The sequence below is a fragment of the Humulus lupulus genome, chromosome 1 (assembly GCF_963169125.1).
Source record: "Humulus lupulus chromosome 1, drHumLupu1.1, whole genome shotgun sequence".
Taxonomy (NCBI): domain Eukaryota; kingdom Viridiplantae; phylum Streptophyta; class Magnoliopsida; order Rosales; family Cannabaceae; genus Humulus; species Humulus lupulus.
Genome location: NC_084793.1, coordinates 309,958,238 through 309,969,989, shown reverse-complemented (window position 1 = coordinate 309,969,989; position 11,752 = coordinate 309,958,238). Strand labels below are relative to the sequence as shown.

Below are 11,752 nucleotides of genomic sequence, written 5' to 3'. Positions count from 1 at the left end.
TGGATTGATTTGTTAATTAAATTAATATTTAGGTTTATTTAAAGGTAATTAAAAATATTTTAATTAGTTTTTTAATTTGTTTAATTAATTAAATTTATTTAAAAAATCATTTTGTTTATTAAAATTATTTTAAAGTTTTAATTAAACATTTATTTTATTTTATGAATTCTGAAAATATATTTAAATAATTTAAAAATACTAAAACAATTGAAAATCAAATAAATCATTAAAATAAGAGATAATCTGAGAATATTAAAAATTTAAACGCACGGATAATACCAAATTTCGATAAACAAATGGTACAAAATTTGTATTTCGATAAACTACGGATACCAAATATGCATTTACAAAAAAATAAAAATAAAATAAAAAATAGACTTGATCAATAATGACAAAAAAAAACAGCTTATTTTATTTGGCTAACACCGTAACTCCAAGTTATTTACTATCAATAACTATGTTATGAAATCAATGGTATGAAATCAATGGTATGAAATCAATAACTCTTATCAATAAAATTTTCACATACATTCAATAAATGGTATGAAATCAATACCCCAGGCAGCTGTTGATCCTCGACCACCCACTACGCGTTCTAACCATCTGTGGCAGCTCCTCGAACTCATTGTTCCTCCACTCACTTCGCCATTGTTCTAAATGTGTTCGTTAAAATGCTTCAAAGAGACAGGTACAAAGAAACACCATATTTGTTGTTTCTTGTGTTGTCTTATAAGCTTGACTACTTTGTGTTTGTATTTGATGAAAAATATATCATTCTTTTTTCATTTTTTTCTCAGAAAAATGAATTTTATTGTGATTTCCTTAAAAAAAATTCCTTTCAAAATGTGATGATTGATTTATTGCATTTTCTATTTCAATTCAATATTTTCGCCTTGTTTTTTTCCACTGAAAATGTTATCGGGGTGCAATGTTTTGGCACATAGTTTACTCCTATATTCTAAGTTAACTGCTTTAAACTTTTAAATAATGTGTTAATACTTCACTCAGATTACTTCTTTCTTCTTCTGGCATCTCACACCTTGCCCTGCTTTTAATGGTTCTATCTTCACAACTTCTACTCCTCTTCACAATTTGAAACAATTATGTGTTTACATCTTTATTGGCCCAAGAAGAAAGAGCTTGAGAATTGGCCTGGCCACCAACGTGAGTGGAGCAGTACAACCGTAGATACGGCAAAATGTTCTCCTTCTTGAAAGAAAAACCAATTCAATGCCAATGCTTCTTCTCTTTCTAATTTTAAAGAAGGTCAAAATCACTGTTGTCAAATATTAATATAGTTTCATATTCACTCTTCTGATACTTTTTTGTCATTGCTTATTGGTTATCAATTATTAATTATTCTTATTTTCGTGGTACAATTAAAATTTGTATTCAATGGTTTTGACATTACAATTGCCGCAACTAAAGCAATTTCTCCAACAGCATGTTAAAGGCACTTGTAGACATATAAACATGAATCTTGCAACACATGTTCTTTTGTTTAAGATGAATGTTGACATTGTCATGTATGTTATCGAAAAGTTAGTGAAGTTGGAGCCATCTTTTCTGCATTTGGTGGTTATCTCTGTCATGTTTGACCAAGTATGTTATAGATCACTATTCAACAAGAAAAATAGAGGCTTCGACTTTTCTCTTAAGGGTGTTTGGTATGAGATTTGAGTTTTGGGAGAATAGAGTTAGAAAGGGTTTGAGGAAGTGTTTGGTATGGGGGTTTGGTTTGGTGGGAATAGGAATGTCAAATCTAACCCATGTTTGGTAAATTTATTTTTAATGGCTTGGGGATTTGTGTTTCCAAATAGGTCTTATTTTTTAGCTTGATTTGAGGATAATCTTAACCTCTTTAAACACTTGAGTTTCACATTCCCTTAATCTAAACCCCTTCTAACTCTACTCCCACAAACTCAAACTTCATACCAAACACCCCCTAAGATTACCCTCAAATCAAGTTTTAAAAAATAAGACTCACTTGGAAACACAAACTCCCAAGCCAATAAAAATAAATTTACCAAACATAAGTTAGATTTGACATTCTCATTCCCATCAAACTAAACCCCATACCAAACACCCCTTAAGGCTTCTATGGTCTCCACAATAAATGTTGCAGAAGTAGAGGTGAATCCAACTTTGTCTCAGCACTTTGTCTCTTCTCGATAGTACTTTTTCCATAGAAATTTTAAAAATTGTTAGCTATCCCTCTAAGTTTTGCTCTTTTTCATGTGTTGCATCTTTATGATAACAATGCTCGTGAACTAGTCAAACATTGAACTAGTCAAGCATTCACTTACAATAGAAAACGAGTTAAGATTAAAAGTTTTCCTTCCTGTATTATGACATTTGTACTTGATATTGATATGGTCTTTCATTAAAAAAAAAAAAAAAGATAAAATCCATATATTATGAGCAATGTTATGCGCACACTATTGATTTCATAGCCCATAATAGTGTTTTATCAAACTAAATAAAACTACATTTAAAAAAAAAAAAAGAAGAAACAATTTGAAATTCATTCTTCGAGAGAAAAATGGCCAAGAATACACATACCTGCCTCACTCCATGAATACTTTTATTGAAGAACAAGATAGTACAACACTGTTCCAAAGTAGGGCCTTTCAGTGTATAGAGTTAAAAGATTGATCAAACCTCAAGGAAAAAAATGACCAAATTGAATTCCACCTCCCAATCTCCTTTCACTTTGGATCTGATGACCTTATTCCATGGCGCTTGAAAAACTCTCTAAATCCGTAGGCACTAAGATCATAGTTGTACTGGACAGGTTAAAATAAAAACTATCCAATAAGATTCTTGAAAGAGGTAAAAGATGCTTTCAAGGAAATTAAAAAAAGACAAAAAAAACAAGGAGGGAAGAGGGCTTCAACACGAGACAAATTTGTAATGGATATAAAATGTTAGTTATGGCTTAAATCTTAATTGCCAATTACTATGAGTTGAGAGAAAAGAATCAAACTAAAAAAAGGCAAGAGCATGTTAGTTCATTTAAAAAGCTCAAAACTTACAGGTATAACTTTCACAGAGTACTTTGTAATATTAGAATCCACAACCTTTCCTTGATTAGATGGTGCCTGTAGAAGAAGAAACAGATCATAATTTTGACTAGAAAAGTAGATGACAGAAATTTTGTCTATCAAGCATGCCATGAATCATTTTAAGAAATATTTTATAAATATGGATTTTAACTAATCGGTTTTAATAAATATGGTTTTTTCCATATTAATAACTTTTCCAACATGAGCTTAAAAAAGAATACAGCTTTTTCTTTGAGATTTTTGTATAATATTTTTTGTTGACCACCGTTTTGGCCAACGGCAAGTAGACGCAGAAAATAAAATAGCACTGAATAGAAAAAAATGACACAAGAGTTTTATAGTAGTTCAGCCCCAATTAATTGGTAATAACCTAATTCACTTAGTGTTTTTATATATGCCAACCTACACTTGAGATCAGATGAACCTTGGCCAATTAAGTTTCTCAAGTACAAGTCAGAGAATATTTCGACAGAGTTTCTCTATAGAGTCAAGTTTCAATCCCCTAGTCCTCCAAATGAAGCCATGAGTCTTGTATTTATAGGCTCATGGATCGTACAAAATGGGCCTTGAGTAAGTCTTGACTCCATCACCACTTGTGGCGGAGGAAAACTATGGTTACACAACACAACAACAAAACAAAAAAGGTAACAGCAAAGAAAAACCCCACAACACCAACAACAAATCCCACTCCTCGCCCTGAAGCCAGTAAGGCCACAAATTACCCCACTCCCTACAGAGATCCAAAAAAAAAACCCTTCAAAACTTTTAGATCTATACACCCAACATTGAACAAGTTAACACTGATCAAATTCATCAATGGTCTTCAACCCTACCACATTTTTTACAAAATTTGCGTTGCTTGGCGAAGAACCACCATCTGAAGAGAGAAGGTCGTCACTACAACACACTAGTGCAATAAATGTTTGGGGCAAGGTTCAGTTATCGGGCTTCACTAACGAATTAACACAAGAGACCCAATAGAGATCTTATGTTTTGAAAGCCAAACTAATGAAGTAAACACTAGCCCAATGTTTGGGGTAAGATTTTCAAGCCAAACATCACTCATATTGAGATCAGTAATAGTAAACCCTTTTCCATGGACTTGCGTCTTCTCTTGACAAGCTAGAGCTCTGTGGTACTTTTTTTTTTTTTTGATAACCAAGGGTATCAGGGCCCCACCCCCACTAATCCCTCGAGGCCCTGGCGCCAAGTGGTAATTACCACTTGAGTAACCTGCGGAACAGCCCTTTGGACTGCCCTGGGGTTACTTCAGCCTGGAGACTGCCCCAGTAGCCCCAAGAGGTTTTTAAATGACTCTTGCAAATGCGATTGGATTAAGTATTGATTTTGCTGAATAAGGTAATCCAATCGATCATGCGTGCGCTGCGTGTGCTCATCAATAGGTCCACCAATTGCCAAATTCGAAGGTGGGTTACTGGGACCTGCTTCATCTGCTTCCTCCTCCTCAGCTGGATCAATGTCCACTGGTTCATCAATCCGACTACGCTTATTATGCTGGCTAGAGGCAGGTGGCGTAAGAGAGACCGAAGGGAATGCCATAAACATAGTTTGATTGATTGCCCCCATTGGCCTCCGGACTAGATCGCTTGGGTAGACTGGTATCTCATAAGTGTTGCATAGGGTCGAGAGGAAAGTACCATGGGCAACACCAGCTGTAGTATTGAATCTGCTGATGTTGCGAATGCTGTAGCGAATTATTCGGCCCACATCAACTTTCATTTTGGTCATGATAGCATAAACCAACAAGCAGCGCTCTCTATCAACAGTAGACAGATAAGAGGTCGGCAATAAACGTGAACTTACAAAATAAACCTATGCCTTCGCAATTGGATTGAGCTGCCACCTGTTCATGTCTTTGGGCTTTCCATTATGATAGTTGAACCGTGCACCTTCCACACTCAGAACTGCAGCCACAGCATCATAGTCTGGCTCATCAAAATGGGCCAACTGCCAATGTTCGTCCTCTTGAGCAGACAATGAAGGGAGGTCCAGTAATTGGTTAAATGAATGAGATTCCGTAGGCACCAATTTACCCATAACAAAATTGTTCTTTTCTGTATCAAGATATGGGAAGTTGGCAAAGAATTCAAACATCTGAGAGTAATTGGCCGGTCCCACATAGGTAGAGTCGCAGAAGAAACCCCAATTACGTCGCAATATTTCAGCTTTGATGATATCATAGGCAGGGTTTTGTACCAAGGGTGCCTCATGAAACTCAAATCCCCTTTCCCTTACCACAGATTTCTTATGAATCTTTTTAAACAAGTCAGCTGCTTCCTTATTGACAAATAATTGCGTGTCATAATCAGCCGGTGGTGGTGGTTGAGTGCGGGATGAAGAGGCTTTCTTTGAGGAGGTACCTCTCGGAGGATTTCTCTTAGGACCCATTGTGTTTTTCAATACAAGAACAAACTAAACCCCCAAATTGGTTTTCAAGAACTTGAGTACAACTTCCCCTTGGTTTCACTCCCCCAAAACTTTCTGAGTAACAAAATCAACAGCCCAACCACTAATCCCAGAAAAACAATTGACAAGCCCCTTAAATGTCTCACAAGAAAAGCATAGCACAGTACACAATACCACAATATAATCTATTCTCCAATAAAAAACACTAGAATAGATATGAGACACTTACTTGAATGGCACAAGACTGCTTCTTTTTGTCTCTTTGACTGATGAAAGTCTCAAGAATTGAGAGAGAAAAGGAGGTTTGAGTAGGATGGCAAATTGTGAAAGGGACTGAGAATGATGGCTAATTTAGGGCTTTTTACCCCAGATTTCGGACACGGGCCGCGGCCAGCATCAAATTTCCAGCCTAGAATGCTGCGGCATCATGGTATCCATGCCGCGACCCGCCTCTCATTTCTGGGAAAAACTGGGTTACAATGTCGCGGCCCTCCTCATCCATGCCGCGGCCAGCCCCTAGACTTCAAAATTCGTGGGCCTCTAGAACCCCCAATGCCGCGGCATTATATGGCTATGCCGCGGCCCTCAAGGATTTTCCATTTTTTTGATATTTTTTTTATTTTTCACGTTTTTCACGATTCTAAAAGTCCAAAAAAACCAGAAGGAGGTGGTGGGCACACTTGTTTCGGTTATAGCTTTGGTGATTTTCTTAGGGGTAATCAAGACTCTAGCAGCGACAATCATTGCTATGGCAAAGGATGATCTTTTGGACGGAAACAATGGGGCCCGATCACTCAACTTGGGCATCGTTCCAAAGGAGATGGTCTGTTTTAAAGACGGGTCTTTAACAAAGGGAGGATGATGACCTTTTGAGAGTTGAAATTGCATTATGAATAGTTCCTTGGTTCAAATGCGACAACTACAAAATTTTGGAATGATCATAAGATTACGTGATGTTGTTGTCGATGCACTACTTCGAGTGATTGATGTGTTTAACCTTTTGTTGCTGATTCAACAAAATGTGAATCTAGACATAGGAATTGTTGATCATGTCCTAAAACTTTGGTACATGCCTATTTTCACCAGGGCACTGGGTTCAAACAAGCTTCTTCACGACGATCGCCAATGTTTAAAATAGCCAATGTCTTTTGTCTTGGTAAGGAGAGGCATGAGCCTCAATGCATATTAAGGTGTAAGCCTCAAACATTCAATTGAAACAACATTTTCAAAATACATAAAAATATGAAGCATTAATAAATACGACTAATAAATCACTCATTCTAGAAGGTGCCTAGAAACTAATAAACTATGATTCGCCTATTTTAGAAGAGTAAAACTTAGGCTTCGCCTATTTTAGAAGAGTAACACTTAGGTTGATGTGTCTTTAAAAAATATAGGCAATTTGTTAACTACTAGGGGGTTATATGTAAAAATAGAGGAGCCTAGCTCATGAGAGGTGCCTAGAGGTTATTGTTGTTTAGGTCATTCTTGGAGAGAAGCAAGCCCCTCAAATACTTGGAAGATTGTAATTTCAGCAAATTATTAAGAAATCCTTACTATCTTGATAGAGTTAGAAAATCCTATCATATAGCTCTAATGGTGGGTGCATTATGCAATTTGTAAGGTCACATAAGGGAAGAGCATAATGAACTCTTTGTATTTATAAATGGGTAGGTAAGAATGTACTAGGCTAAAAATTGGGTAAAAATTAAATCTTATGCACAGAAGCGCAAATATGATGTAATTTTTTATTCCCTTCAAGTGATGATGAGTTGGACGATGATTCCTGAGTCAACCAATGCCCACCACTCCACTTTTTTTTAGGATAGTATGATTCTAGACAAGACTTCTACCTTTAATTTAGACATTGTGTGAGACATTCTATAGAGTGTTTGAGCATTTGATTGTGGTTTGTTTAAGACTCTAAATCTTAATTTCTAGTATTATGTTATGATTTATTAGTTTTAATTATTAGTGCTTGATATTTTAAAGCAATTTAGAAATTCTGTCATAATAGAACATTCGAGGCTTACGCCTTGACTTACCATAACAAAACACATTGTTAATTAAAATCTCGACATTGTTGACAACATTGCAAACAAAAATAAAATCAAATGACTATTTAATAAGCATTTTGGATGGAAATGATCCGTCTATTTTTCTATATCCTACAATTCAATCTATGTTGATTATATTACCTTAACAAAAAAAAAACTATTTAATCTTGTTAGACAACCAAATGCCATCTCTCCATCATGCAACACAATCCTATGGAACATTGGCCTCTAACATCCTTTAAACATTCTACCTCAATCCTATGATCATTAGCCTATCTCCCTTTAAATCCTAACTCCACTATAAAATCTACAATAATAAGAATGTCAACCAACACTCTCCATGAACCACACAACACATCTACTCTTATCCAAAAAATAAATCAAAACCACATCAACAATCAATGTAAAGGAACCTTTGCCACTCCCTACTGTTTTTATCTCCTTGTCTCATAATGTCGTACAACATACTTTGTTTTATGTTCCAATGATGCAAAGACTCATATAAATCAATAGTGGTGTGATTGTAATTATAGAAATCAAAATGCAAACAAATGTATATTTTGTTCTCTTTTATATCCTCAAATTGGCCACGTAGATTTTAAGCCACAATATTCATAAGGCCAACTTTGGAGGATCCAACATCCAAAGATCAATCCATATCACAGTTGTGGTTCTAGGTGCAAAAGACTCAACCTTGTGACAATATTGATAGACTAAACATAAGAGAGAATATTTCTCAAGCCAGAGCAACATGCAAATTATATCACACATTTTCAGATAGCATTTAAATGCAAAGATCATATCATTATCAACAAACCAAAGCAAAAACATGACTCCAATCTCTTCGAAAACATAAGAGACCAATATGACTGAATAAAGCTAGAGATGGTACATACAAATAAGCAAGTATGAGAAAGAAAAAAAAATCTTACTTGTTCTGGAGTATGAAATATTTCAATGAATGGATACTCTGTTTTCTGCCGTGAAATGCAGAAACCGGGATATTTTGGACATTCAACCTGAAAATGTGTTGAAATGATCATAAAAATAAATTTCACAATCAAAACTTTTACTCCGCCTTTTGACAATGTGTAAAACATACATCACACAATTACAACTTACACGTATAAATTTTACATGGGGATAGAACTCAGATGCAGCTTCCTCCAGTACCTTGTCCAAATGTCTAGTAAGATTACATCTACAATATCCAGAAGTAATTTGATATTGAGAAACAATTAAATTGAAAATGGGAGAAACACATCAAAACCAAATCCAAATGACCTGATGGTAAAAGCAGCAACCACTGGATAACCTTCATGAAGAAGATGAACAAAATCTCGTTCTGAAGTAAAATCAATAACTCGTGATGGCCCAAGATCCTTTGGATAACCAGTATAATACCTTTAATCACAGACAATTTTGTAAAGAGTTGTGAGAGAAACACACATCAACTTGATTTAAAGAACAATAAGGAAACTATCTGTCTACATCTGCATCCCATCATATCTATCCATATGTTAAATCTGAAATCTGAGTCGGCACAAAATACAGTAAAACAGATTATTTTTATGCATGTTAGTCAGAGAGATCTTCATAGCATTTCCACTGTATCAAAACTTGATTCAAGTGCATTTACAAAAGAAATATAGCATCCTCAATTTGTTTTTTTGTTTTTTTTTTCTTTTGTTGACAAATGGACGGCAGATTTGAACTCTGGAGGTTTTGTGAAGAGAAAAAAAAAAAAGCCTCAGCAGTGGAGGTAGGTAAGCTTGGGAATGCAACAGTGTCCTAACTTAACTTCTGAATAGAAAAGAAGCTAAATTCTTTGTAAGACATATTTTAGGTGTACTCAAACAAAAGCTATATATTATTGGCAGAAATAATGGTTCCTTATTATGAAGGATGATACACATACTTGGATGTTGCACGGAGATGATTGATCATTCGCTCATAAAACAACGGTTCCCCCATTTCATATAGCTATGCAACAAACTCAGTTTTCAGAATCCTGCGCAAAAAACCCACATGTTATAAATCATTGAACCCCACGTTAGTAGGCATGTAGTGCTAATTCCAAAAGTAGGAAAAACACACACACATACATATTACACCAATCTTTAATCTTAGACAAACATCTTTCTCTCAAGCTAGGGATGTAAATGGGGCACAAACAACCCACCCTGACTTGCGAAGGCTTTGCCCATCCCGTCCCGCCCCGAAAAGCTTTAGGAGTGGGGTGGATCGATTTTCCAAAATACAGTTCTAGCTTCTAGAGAACCTTTTGCTTCTCATGTAACAGCTCAGGATTATGTTTCACTAAGAAAAAAGTTGATTTTATCGCTTTCTAAAATGTCCAGGGTGTTGGAAAGGTGGTTCAGCAAACTTCCCAATGGGAAATTTCAAGGTATATGCTTAATAGAATACCCTATTTCATTTATATAATAAATTTAAAAGACATCTTAAATATATGTTATTTTGTATAATTTTGACAATAATGCCCATTTCATTAAACTTCCCTCTCTCTATCTCTCTTAAACAATATCTTTCTCATATAATTTAAGCCTCAAAAGTTGCAGATAGTGCTAATCATGAGGTAATGATATTAGAGTGTGTAATGCTAAGATGGACAATTCTTTAAAACCAGAAACATTGAAACAAAGTTGGGTCATGTAACTCATAAGAAAAGAATCACTAAAATTGAACATGTATAGCATAAGAAAGACAAGAAGACCAAATTCAAACCATAGGCCAATATGTGACTGCAAATGGCTAGGGCCATGTGGTCTAAAACTTGGAAAACAAGAAGAATATGTATACAGATTATACTTTCGTATACCAACACATGAGGAATGAGGAATAATGTTATGATGTTATCCCTCAAACAGGGAAGAGAAACTTCTCATTGTGGCATTCATCTCTATCATTTATTGCTTGTTCTAATATATGTTTTTCTATTCTATGATATTTAACATAAACTATATATATGTCATATTGTAGTACAATCGATCTTGAGTTTACTTAGTTTTGATCCAAAAAAAAACAAAAAACAAAAGAGAGGGAGGTCAATATAGAGTTATTTAAATGTAACTGTTCTAGCATGTGATTTACACATTCAATCTCTATTTATCTTTCCAATTCTCATTTTCTCTCATAAAAAATAGTCTTAAGTTCTATAACAGATACAGAAAAAAGGAACAATACCTAATAAATGTGATGAATCTTACAAACTCAGTAGCGTACACATCAACTGCCAGTTCTAAGACGGCAACCTTTCCCCTCTTTCTGCCCAATTTAAAACAGAGATGCATTAGGTAAACCCACCAGAAAATCAATGAACAAAAAAGTTATCATTGCCTCACAGAAGCAAAGTGCAATAAAAATCAATCAGTATTGAAAGTTTCAGAAAAATGCAGGTTCTCACTGCCTCATACGGACAAATTTGGACAATGGTGAATTGTGGAACTTTATTAGGTTCCATTCAAGCTTAAAAAAACTTTATAAGCAGAAAAATACAGAGATGATCTATCTCTATATATATATTTCAGCGAAATGGCCTCAAGAAATGTTCTTGATCTATCTGCATATACAACATTATTGTTCTTGAAACTCCTTACCAGAAAATTGCTACACAGAGAATTAAATAAATCCTAACAACTAGCAAATCACATCACAAGTTATCATTTACCATAGAAAAGAAGAGCTGATGATATTCCGCAACTATATATGTATATATATATATATAGAGCATGAGAGGAAAACGAATTGCTTCACATATATGTATATATGTATATATATATATAATATAACTTAACACTCACCAAGAGAGCTTGAGAGACGGCAGACACAGAGGGGAGGAGTGCAGCATGATTTTGTCTGGACTGGAATGGAAGAGATGAACTTTGAAGATTGAACAGAGAGAGAGAGAGACAGTGAGTGTGAAATGAAATGAATTAATTTAGGGTGATACACGGTTAGGCTGGGCTGGGCTGGGCTGGGCTGGGTTGGCCCAAAGAAGTTGAAGCCCGTGGCTTTTCTTAAGGAGTTACCTCTCTCAAGTCAGCAGGGACAAATTGCCTGATATAGGTTCTGAATATGAAGGGTAAGGAAATTTACAAAAATATTCTAATATGAATTATGAGAAGAATTTCTTAATAAAAAATTTGTAATTAGTGCCACTTCAGGCTAGCTCATGTGTGAGTG

At 35.1% G+C, this 11,752-nt stretch overlaps 1 protein-coding gene and 1 long non-coding RNA gene across 4 annotated transcripts; one reads left to right on the top strand and one right to left on the bottom strand.

Moving 5' to 3' along the window:
• The first annotated feature begins 226 nt into the window (after positions 1 to 226).
• Positions 227 to 2,532, top strand: LOC133812879 (uncharacterized). Its single transcript, XR_009884041.1, has 2 exons — positions 227 to 688; positions 1,009 to 2,532. It is a non-coding gene; the product is annotated as an uncharacterized LOC133812879 (long non-coding RNA).
• On the bottom strand, positions 2,506 to 11,527 carry LOC133812876 (uncharacterized). Of its 3 annotated transcripts, XM_062246709.1 has the most exons (8): positions 11,371 to 11,527; positions 10,754 to 10,834; positions 9,468 to 9,560; positions 8,834 to 8,953; positions 8,672 to 8,750; positions 8,482 to 8,568; positions 3,036 to 3,101; positions 2,506 to 2,786 (listed from the first exon to the last, which is right to left on the bottom strand). In XM_062246709.1, exons 3-8 carry the CDS (start codon positions 9,521 to 9,523, stop codon positions 2,709 to 2,711), a joined length of 486 nt encoding a protein of 161 aa, XP_062102693.1. In that variant the 5' UTR covers positions 9,524 to 9,560; positions 10,754 to 10,834; positions 11,371 to 11,527; the 3' UTR covers positions 2,506 to 2,708. The 3 variants fall into 3 exon arrangements, with proteins under 3 accessions (XP_062102693.1, XP_062102695.1, XP_062102694.1); XM_062246711.1 differs by lacking the exons at positions 10,754 to 10,834; positions 11,371 to 11,527 and adding an exon at positions 9,655 to 9,908; XM_062246710.1 differs by lacking the exons at positions 10,754 to 10,834; positions 11,371 to 11,527 and adding an exon at positions 9,732 to 9,907.
• Positions 11,528 to 11,752: the final 225 nt, after the last annotated feature.

Coding starts and splice junctions, on each gene's coding strand:
- LOC133812876 (XM_062246709.1), bottom strand. CDS start 9,523: ATGGGGGAACCGTTGTTTTATGAGCGAATGATCAATCATCTCCGTGCA. Junction 8,751..8,833: donor GTTGCTGCTTTTACCATCAG/GTCATTTGGATT, acceptor TGGATATTGTAG/ATGTAATCTTACTAGACATT. Junction 8,569..8,671: donor CCCATGTAAAATTTATACGT/GTAAGTTGTAAT, acceptor ACACATTTTCAG/GTTGAATGTCCAAAATATCC.